At 38.8% G+C, this 9,995-nt stretch overlaps 2 protein-coding genes across 6 annotated transcripts; one reads left to right on the top strand and one right to left on the bottom strand.

Moving 5' to 3' along the window:
- Positions 1–2,659: 2,659 nt before the first annotated feature.
- On the top strand, positions 2,660–6,154 carry LOC135609879 (uncharacterized). The gene is made up of 5 exons (XM_065103651.1): positions 2,660–3,016; positions 3,463–3,652; positions 3,825–4,031; positions 5,389–5,583; positions 5,677–6,154. The coding sequence occupies exons 1-5, from the start codon at positions 2,934–2,936 to the stop codon at positions 5,809–5,811; spliced, it is 810 nt and encodes a 269-aa protein (XP_064959723.1). The 5' UTR covers positions 2,660–2,933; the 3' UTR covers positions 5,812–6,154.
- Positions 6,155–6,684: 530 nt separating this feature from the next.
- Positions 6,685–9,670, bottom strand: LOC135583241 (uncharacterized). Of its 5 annotated transcripts, none has more exons than XM_065103648.1 (4): positions 9,385–9,667; positions 8,045–8,824; positions 7,156–7,203; positions 6,685–7,087 (listed from the first exon to the last, which is right to left on the bottom strand). In XM_065103648.1, exons 1-4 carry the CDS (start codon positions 9,562–9,564, stop codon positions 6,857–6,859), a joined length of 1,239 nt encoding a protein of 412 aa, XP_064959720.1. In that variant the 5' UTR covers positions 9,565–9,667; the 3' UTR covers positions 6,685–6,856. The 5 variants fall into 5 exon arrangements, with proteins under 5 accessions (XP_064959720.1, XP_064959719.1, XP_064959718.1 ...); XM_065103647.1 differs by having other exon boundaries at positions 6,725–7,092; positions 7,156–7,216; positions 9,385–9,670; XM_065103649.1 differs by having other exon boundaries at positions 6,903–7,087; positions 7,156–7,216; positions 9,385–9,670.
- Between the last annotated feature and the right edge of the window lie 325 nt (positions 9,671–9,995).

The following is a 9,995-nucleotide window of genomic DNA, read 5'->3' as shown; positions in this document are numbered from 1 at the left end:
CTTCGGAACTACTATTTTTGAAACACATGAAATATTTCTCAGTATTATTATTTGTACAATTTGTATCCCAATGTGTTTTTTGTAATAAAGTTGTCAATTGCATTTTGTATTGTTTAAACTATTCTTTATCTGTGTTTTTTTTTTTTTTTGGCAATACGTTTGCTCATCATCAACTAAATCTCTTTTTCTATGGTCAAAAGAAGGTTGACGACTTCTGCAAACAAGTGTCGGATGCAAATGCCATAGGAACAAAGTAAAGTATGTTTAGGTGTGGATGGTTGAAATGAAAAGGATATGCATTGCGGCATGCATCTGTCGGCCGATATGATATATGAGACGGCTAAGAAGGCATAATAATATCAATCATCTCATTTTGACTGAGTTGATACGTTGAACAGATGCAACTAAGCCATCCATGCCTTTGAGATTGTTATGTGATGACGTTGGGGAATGGCTATTCATTTTACAGTTTATGTTTATACGGAATTAATTTTCATATGAATTTGATTTCAATTTTGTTTTAGCACTAAAGTGACTCGAATAAATTTGAAGATATTTATCGACCTACATCGGGTCTATCTTTATTACGTGACATCCAGGTAACACTTATATATTAAACCCTCTATAGCTTAAGAGTTATCTTATAAATTATTATTATTATTATTATTATTATTATTATTATTATTATTTCAAGTCCAAGAGAGACTTGGCTAGTCAAGAAGAAGTTGGTCGCAAACGTGTGTTTTAAAGAATCTTAACGTCGATTGTGAGTCGGCTCGGTTCGGTCCGAATCTGAAGGCATAGGACGTTTGAAAATCCACAGGATGGTTCTCCAAGACGATCGATCAAACCTCGGAGCAAATGAGGTGGCACCGAGATGATTTATGGAACGAAATCTAAGCATTTGAGGGGGGCCCAAGAGTGGATTGGGTTTTGGCCCGCCAACGAGTCCATACACAAAGGTTGATGACGGGGGAGTTTCCCGACATAACTCGCTCAAGTTAGCTTTAGGATAGTTTTATAATGTGAGAGGGTTAGTTGCATAAAGATTCAATCCCCTAGACTAGTATCAAGGGTCAACTTTTTTACCTATTCGATCAAAATGACCACTTGTAACGATCATAATGTCTTCCCACTAACACTCCATCAACGAGGGACAATAGGCTTGTAGTGATCATAATGTCTTCCCTCAAACATTTCATCATTGGGGGCGACGGGCTTGTAACGACCATAATGTTCTCCCTCGAATATTTCGTCAATAGAGGCGACGGACATATAATGATTGTAATATTTTTTCTCTAACATTTTGCTCGTGGAGGTTGACTGAGAAGGGGTCGACCAAATCGATCCCCATAGATTGGTTCGACCAAGTCGACCAAATGACCCGTCGTGGACTTTGTCCATGGGGTCGATCGATCGTATCAACACATACGAGTGATGATTGGACCCTTATCTTTTCATATCAGCATTTCTATGACGATCAAACAAAAGAATAAGATTGATTATCAAAATATTCTCTATTAGTGTTCAAATTACTTGATTACACAGATCTAATCGGTGCTCTTTTAAGAATGAACAAAAATATAGAGGTATAATCAATTATCGAATAAACATTCCTCTAGTGTTAAATAGGAAAAAATATATAGCAATAGTAAGATGCCAATATGGATCCAACTTTAGATGAGTGACATCACTACCTCAACCAACACCATGGCTCCTTTGCACGTCATAGGATAACGATAACATTAAGCCCATACCTTCATGGCCACCAAGATGATGACAAACTATATTAGCCTAACACTCATGTCAAAAGGAAACCCCTCTTAAGATGACTTCTAAGAGGGAGTGAATGGGAGAACCTTCGTGAACACCTTACTACTGCACCTATCATAACGTGATATTATTCTCTGACTTAAAACATTAATAAAAGACTTTCTGGTCAACCCCCAACATTCTTTTTCTTTTTTAGTCTTGTAGATAGTTATTCATGAACATATTGACTTCAGCACATATACCTAAACGTGAATTTTAGTCTTTTTCATATAAAAAAGGATAAATTCCATAATTTACATTACAATGTCACTTTAAGCTTAATAAGTATAAAAAAATTAAATTTTATAACTAAGGAATCTTTATCAAATGGAAAGATCCAATGAATGATGCTACTAATCGAAGGTATTGAATACAAATCTTCTCAAACCTGTATTATGAAATTATTCTAAAATATTTTATTTATTATGTATTATGTATTATCATATCTAAAGTCGAATACAAGTCTTCTCAAACCCCAATTAAAATTATGAGATTATTCTAAAATATTTTATTCAGAGAATAATAACATTTTAAAATATAAAGGTGTTTATTATTAGTTTATCTGATAAAAATTTTGATAATTTATCTTTTAAAAAAATAAAATATCATATTTGCACCTCCAAAATTAAACACATATATTATTATTCTAAATATCTGAATAATTTCTATATAGTTTTGGCTTCAGGATATGTTCAACTGATGATGTGCTGTTGCTGAGTCATCACACGAGAACTTGCCGTGCAATAGAAACGCTTCCATAAATATTAGTCTTCTCTATGGATCCTCTTCCGTCTCCGTCGCCGGTTTTCCTCGGAATCCCCTTAGATATGATGTCGGATGCCTCTTTCCCTTACCTATCTCGTGATCCAAACATTTTCCCAGCAGCTGCGGGAGCTGCCCACGGGTTCTGCTATACTTATCGGAGTTGACCAAAGACCTGAGAATGAATTCATTCGGAGTGGTTGCTGTGGGCTTGCTTTGGTTTGGCCTTTGGCGTGTGAGTAGGTGGGGTGGACGGGGGAGAGTATATAACGAAGAAGAGAGTGTTCCGAAGAGAGGAGAGGAATAAGGAGTACGGCAGACGGGAGTTCGAGAAGAGAGAAGTGAGGAAATCGAGCAGTATGTGTATAGCTGCATGGATATGGCAGGCGCACCCTCTCTACCCGCTCGTCCTTTTGTTCAACAGAGACGAGTACCATGATAGGTATGTTATGATTCTTTTCTGGGTCTTCTTTTTTCTCAGATTTTTCTTCTGTGTCCAGAATAACTTGATGTTATTCTTAGGAGATCAGTATGCCAACTTTGTGTTGGAATTGTTACATAGGAAGGTTCATAGACCCCCTTCTCCCTCACATTCTAACATGAATCTTGCGTCCTTTAGTGTGAATCTGCCTTCTTAAGCTTCGCAAATTGAGACCTGCAGGTCTTTGTTCTTATTTTGTTTTCCTTGTTCTTTTGCTGCCTGTATGCTGAAAGAGACTTTTTCAGTTTCTTCATAGTTCATAATGGCGAAAAGGCACATAAGCAAGAGAGTAATGCTTTGGATTCATGAGAAAGAACTCCTTTAGTTCAGCTTTCTTGTTGTTGTTAATGGTATTATTGATCAAAGATTGAGAGGTTGCTTTGTTGTTGGATTGACATGGATGGCAGGCCTACAAAGCCAGTGGCATGGTGGGGGGAGGGCCATCGGAAGATACTGGGAGGGAGGGATGTGCTTGCAGGGGGGACATGGCTGGGGTGCACCAAGGATGGGAGGCTGGCCTTCTTAACCAATGTCTTGGAGCCTGACCACCTGCCTTGTGCAAGGACCAGGGGAGACTTGCCTGTCAGGTTCTTGCAGGTAATACCTCTGTCTTGACGCCATGGCTGTCTTCATTTGGAATCTATCCTTGTTACTGAACTTTGCCATGTACAGATCATCTTCTTCTTCCTTTCTTTTTTTTCCTTTTGTAATTTTCTTCTGTTCATGCAACCTCTGAAATATTCTTCTGGCATTTGATCTTTGATCACAGAGCTGGAAAAGCCCCTTGGAATTTGCAGAGGAGCTTGTCATGGAAGCAAGAGACTACAATGGGTTTAATCTAATATTAGCTGACATTCCATCCAAACTCATGGTGTACATCTCAAATAGGCCTAAGGAAGAGCCTATTTCCATTCAAGTGGTTTCTCCAGGCCTTCATGTGCTCTCTAATGCAAAATTAAACACTCCGTGGTATAAGGTAAGCAACCAATTTAAATGTGGTGACTTCTTTTCTGATTGTCCCAACAAAATGCCATTATATCTGCTTTCTGCAAATTAAATTTTTTCTGATTGATTTTTTTTGTGTTGGTTTGTGTTAATTATAAAGAAGAAGAATTGAATACATGAGTCATGCTAACTCTTGATGGTTATAAATTCTCCTTACAAGCTTTGCATCATCTCTGTGGATATGCTTTTCATTAACTTCTTCTTCTTGTATGCTTTTCTTGAATGTGAAACAGGATCACTAATTCCATCTCTTTTTTGTGCTATTCATTCTATGTCAGAAAAATTAGAGTAATTCTTGTAATTAAAGTGGTGGACTCAACTTGATTATAATATGTTATTTTCTTGTTCTTCTTGGGTTAAATCAAGATTGATTAACAAATAGGTTTTCTTTTTTTTAACTGCAACTAAATATTAAAAATACAAATATTCCTATTTCCATTAAGAAATATTTGCTGTGATGGGAATGAACCAAATACAATTTAACATATTATATGTACAGCTTTTGTTTTTTCTTTTTTTGTTATATACAGCTTACTAGTCAAGTACTTCAATTCCTGCTCAAAACCTTGTAGTGATTACCTAAAATAAGGCTACACTAATTAATTGTGGTTTTTTTTCCCCTAACTTTTAGATATTATTAGGTGAGGATCTTTACTGATCAAGGAACCTTGAGGTTCATGTAATAAGGCTGCGGAAAACAAGCATTTCCTTTTCCACTTCAGTAATCTGTCCAACCAACTTTCAAAAAAACTATTTGTAATATTCTTTTGGAACATGCTCATCATTTCCCTCTATGTATAACTTTTTGTATTTGGGAGTGCCATTGCAATACTGGGACAGAATGTATGATATTGTGCCGTATAGACACTTCAATTAGAATCTGGTAGTAGATATATGGTGCTGTTTCTGAAAAGAATGTGCAGTTTTTCTATGTAGGATGTAGATCATATGTCAAAAAGGTACATAAATTTATCTATTTAAAGCTAACCAGGATAGCAATTGTGGTAGTGAACTAACAAGCAAAGTTACTGCCTTGGTGGCAACCGAAACAAGGTGATGAAGAACACTAGAACACTATTCTGGGAATTAGGCTGTTTCAGTATCTTTTACTGACATCCATCTCTTATGCAAGTGTTTCTTCATCTGAGAGCAGTCCCTAATATCAGAAGCAAATCCTTCATTCTTGCAATAGCATGGATATTGCATCTTTGCTTCAGTTCATTTTTTTTTCCCTTTTTTCTGAAATAGATAAATTGTATCAATGCTTACTTTATTGATTTTTTACGTCAAGGACCTTACTATTGCTCACGTTGTTTAATCTCTTCCAGGCACAAAGATTAGCCATGAGATTTAGAGATCTACTTGTCAAGTATGATGAGGAAGAAATCCCTGAAAAGGAGATGGTTGTTAAACTGATGAGTGACACTGCAAGGGCTGATAGAGATAGGTTGCCAAACACTGGCTGTGATACCGAATATGAATTCAAGTTGAGCTCCATCTTTGTTCAGTTCGAGACAAAACAGGTGGGTACCCGATCATTCTACTCTTGTTTTCCTTCATGTCTATGATTATTCAAAATCGACCATTTGAAACTAAATCTGTTTATTGCTAAACAGCGGCAATTTGGAACGCGAAGCACCACTGCATTGTCTGTCAAAACAGATGGTAATGTGAGATTCTATGAGAAGTACTTGGAGAAAGGTGTGTGGAAGGATCATGCTGTATCGTACAATATCGAAAAGATGCAGTAGATGATGAAGGCAAAACTGTCCTCTTAAATTGGTGTACACACAGCAGAAGTTGTAATAGTTTACATGCTCTTCTTAAATCTGGTACAGAGCCTCTTAGCACTCAGATGCGAAGTTTGTGAATGTTTACTGGGTTACACAACTAGTCATCTCAAACATGATTCCAGAGGAGAGCTTATGTCTGTCTCTGAACTTTTGTCTTGCACATTATAGAATGGCATAAATAATCAAACTTCAGAGAGCTTTTAGATGCGTAGACGATGATTTTGATGTGTCTTTTGAATCAACAATTTATTGTCAAAAGTTCTTCATAATACTTCCTCAATTCTATTGTTTATTATTGGAACTATTGAGTTCATTGAGTTCATGTGGGATCACAGATGGGAACGAAGAATGAAGCAAATTAGTGGTAATGATTTAATCGTGTAAATGTGCACAAACTTTCTCCAGATCGGCCTGCCTGCATGATCATATCGTTCACCTATCTACGCCTTTCTTGAACTCGACTCCACCTTGAATACCATTTAGGTTGATGGGCATCATTATTAATACCTTGTCCATCACACATGCAACAATTCAGCTGAGTCGAGCAGAAGTAACCTTAAACATTGATTCATAGCTTATGTTGGTTTAGATTTTTGGCCAGCATTTCCTGCTTCAGTGTTAATGTGCCCTTAGCCAAGAACTGCTCTGTTTTTTAATCAAACAAAGGAATGCGTTGGGACTTAACACAGTTTGAGACACAATGTAAAGATACCGCGAAAAATAACTCGGGCATTATCAGAAGCTACTTCACGTTTTCTCTTTTGGAAGACGATAACATTAGGGAAAAAAACCTCTACCAAAAGTCATAATATAGTCGAAGGTATTCATGAATACAACCAGATGACGGAGTTCGAGTAGTTTCCTTCAGACCTCATGTGGTACAATTAAGTCGGGTCAGTGAAAATGCTGAAACTTCACTTGTTAGCTGGTGGTGGTTGCGTTAAATTTATCACCTCTTCAAATTATTTCATACTCGAGCAGCTTTAGGCTCTTATAAATCTCCTCATTCATTGAGCCATGGATGTTGCAGGCACTGAGCTGCTGTAGGCCTCTTCTCTGGATCAAAATCGAGAAGTGGGCAAAGGAACTCCATGAAGGAGTTGGCATCAGTTTCTGAAAACTTGTACTTGTCAACCAGAAGGCGATCCAGGCGCAAAAATTTCAACCTACGAATCCTCTTCAGGTCTCCATATCTGTCAAAGAGGTCCTTTGATCGAGATCCTGCAGTAGCAATCTTCACTAACAAAGGCAAAAACATTAGTGTCATATAAACAGGGAAGTCAACAAACAAAATGGAGTCACCTGTCGGGGCATCCTTCCAAGAAGTTCCATCATCAGAGCCAAGTGATCCTGAAATCAAGGACTGGAAGTCATTCCACAGTCCAGATATTTGCCTTAGATACCATGCTAACTGGACTCTTTCAGGCATGTCATGTAACATGTTAAATATATGTTGTGAGTTGGCCACTCAGGAACAGGATTTCGATAGTAAATTTTAGATGTTACATGTAATGATGGGATCAGATGTCGGATTTGTTTCTGATGCTTCAATGAACATATCTTTAATATTCCATATTCTAACAGCTACATTTCCCTTATTTTCCTGCCCTACATGCCTCTCTATTTCCACTTGCTGTGGAAATGGACGTCTGGACATGTGATACCAAACTTCAGAAAAGAATCAAGACATTGTCTTTTTTGAAAATCCTTGCACAGTAAATGGAACTAGAATAGACATGGATGTACCCATATGCCTGCAGAACTTATCATGTGAAGCTACTGAACTCACAATTCAAAGCAGCACATTGTTTTGGCACAAAACAATTTATCTAAACTCAAATGAAAAAAAAAAGACAGATTATCAAGTATAATGATGATCATCCATCTTTAGCCAAGGTTACGTCCGTTTGAACCATTTTATGGTAACTTCGTCCAAGAAAACTTGTCCTCGTTTCTTCTCCATGAATAAATGCCCCTAACAGGTTTCTCATGCATAATTGTGTACTGCTGTAGCCATTTGAAAACTACAATATGTATAAGAATTCACACTCCAGAAAGCAGCTTATGGATCATGATAGTTGGCATTTTAACACAGATTATCAAGTAACAATAATTGAAATGCTTCTTTAACCTGCAAGAAATTAATATATCCGATATCTTATGAGGAGATGTTGGGAGGGAGAAAAAGTACCTCATCTTCGGTGAATTCTGGGCTATTCTTAGGAGCAAAGAGCAGGTCACCAGTTGCAAGCTCAAAGGCTATACAAGCAAAGGACCACATATCAACCGAAAAGGAGTATCCCAACCCAATAATAACCTCAGGAGCTCTGTACTGCCTTGTCTGAATATCATCTGAAATTTGGTTATCAAACAAACAAGCATTCCCAAAATCCACCACCTTGCACCTCAGATCAATCCCATCCAAGCTTCTCTCCATCTCTACATAGCCTCCCATTGACATTCTTCTCTTAGAAATCTTCACCAATGCCCTTCTTGTCATAATCTTCAGCTTCTTCTGGTTCATACTGAATGGATATCCACCATTTGGGCACCCTTCAGGCCGCTCAAGAATTGGAGTGAACTTGGACCTCACAGGGTCCTTAGCAGGATTGATTGTGGACACAAGAAGCACATTTTCTGGCTTCAAATCCGTGTGAATGATACCAAGCTCCCTGTGCAAGTAATCGAGACCCACCAATATCGATCTACATATAGTCTTGACTCTGTTCAGACCAATCCCTTTGTTACGGTTGTAACGAATCAACCGAAGCAAGCTATCTCCAAGGGATTCAACCACTAAACAATAGTGCTGCCCATTGGGGCCAGCATGCATAAAGTGGTCCAGTAGTCGCACAACACACTTGGAATTGGAAGGGTCTCCGTCTGCAATCGCTGAGAGAAGCTCCGTCTCATGAAGCGCAGCTTGAGTATACTCTTTCGCGCTTTTTTGAATCTTGAGGGCAACAAATTTCTACGAAGACAAAACATAAATTCCGAAGTAAGTTTGCACGAGGGGTCAACAGAAAATGGATTACCTCAAAGCAATCGAAATGGGATGGAGAAATTGTCAGGAAGAGTAAAATCAAGCAGAAGAAACTGAGTAAATATCTCTACAACAATCATCAATATATGAGAATATGATCATAGAAGCTAATTGTGACAGACGATGAAGCAATGATGAAAACTGCTGACATGATTGTCAAAAGGCAAAAGGCACGGCCTCCTTTGATATCGATGAATCCAATGGCGCAGTCGCAATTCAACAATAGACGACATTGTGTCGTCATCATTTCCCAAAGAAAACGATCGATTCACAAGCACATGCAAAGGAGGGACTTTTGGAACCGAAAACGCATCGTTTTGAAATACCAAATGAATTCCAGTCGAGAAATGACCGCCAAATCACAACCAAAAACAGTGGCGATTGAAATAAGAATAAAAAAAATCCAAATACGTTCCTGTTTCTTGTTATTTCTCTCTTCGGAACAGGAGGAGGAGGAGGAGGAGGAAGAGGAGGAGCACGGAACATACGGAAGAAAGGGTGTCGTAGGCGAGCCAGACGGTAGAGAAGTGACCCCATCCGAGCTTCCGCTGGGCGACGTAGCGGCCACCGGCGAAGGCGTCACCGACCCTAACCGCGTGGTAGCCGCCCTTCCGGTATGCGTCGACGCCCTCGTCTTCCCCCGACCCCGAAGACGGCGAGCACGACATTCCTCACCCTCTCTTCCGCCCCTCTCCCTCTGTTTCGATCCCTTTCCTGCCTCTCCCACCTTCTGCTGAACTTTATTTTGATTGAAAGGATCACCACCACATGAAATGGAGAGAGAAAGACAGCTCTTTTTTAGTGCACCTCTGGGAAATGGAAGTAACCCTTAATTTTAGCTCTCATTGTGCACCTTACAAAGGTTACAGAGACATAAGATTGACGCGTACCCACATGCCTATCCCAAAAGTCTCTGGTTAATAACACAAGAGGCCCATCTCCAAGCCATATAAAGTTAAGGTGCGTCAATGGGTATGAAAGCAAGAGTGCAATAAGCATTACTTCCTTTCACGAAAGAAAAATTATGCACATCGACAGCCGTCTACCCCTTCATTCACCGAAACCTGTTGGTGGGCCAACAAGCCGTTTTTCCGGGCCC

Source organism: Musa acuminata, chromosome BXJ2-4 (assembly GCF_036884655.1).
Source record: "Musa acuminata AAA Group cultivar baxijiao chromosome BXJ2-4, Cavendish_Baxijiao_AAA, whole genome shotgun sequence".
Taxonomy (NCBI): Eukaryota; Viridiplantae; Streptophyta; class Magnoliopsida; order Zingiberales; family Musaceae; genus Musa; species Musa acuminata.
The sequence above is the reverse complement of the archived record's forward strand: the minus strand, read 5'-3'. Positions and strand labels throughout refer to the sequence as shown.

Excerpts from the sequence above, each read along its gene's own strand:
- LOC135609879 (XM_065103651.1), top strand. The coding sequence starts at position 2,934 with ATGTGTATAGCTGCATGGATATGGCAGGCGCACCCTCTCTACCCGCTC. Across the intron at positions 3,653-3,824 it reads TGCCTGTCAGGTTCTTGCAG|AGCTGGAAAAGCCCCTTGGA; the intron begins GTAATACCTCTG and ends CTTTGATCACAG. Across the intron at positions 5,584-5,676 it reads TTCAGTTCGAGACAAAACAG|CGGCAATTTGGAACGCGAAG; the intron begins GTGGGTACCCGA and ends ATTGCTAAACAG.
- LOC135583241 (XM_065103646.1), bottom strand. The coding sequence starts at position 9,564 with ATGTCGTGCTCGCCGTCTTCGGGGTCGGGGGAAGACGAGGGCGTCGAC. Across the intron at positions 8,825-9,384 it reads CCTACGACACCCTTTCTTCC|AAATTTGTTGCCCTCAAGAT; the intron begins GTATGTTCCGTG and ends TTGTCTTCGTAG. Across the intron at positions 7,217-8,044 it reads CAGAATTCACCGAAGATGAG|TCCTTGATTTCAGGATCACT; the intron begins GTACTTTTTCTC and ends AATGACTTCCAG.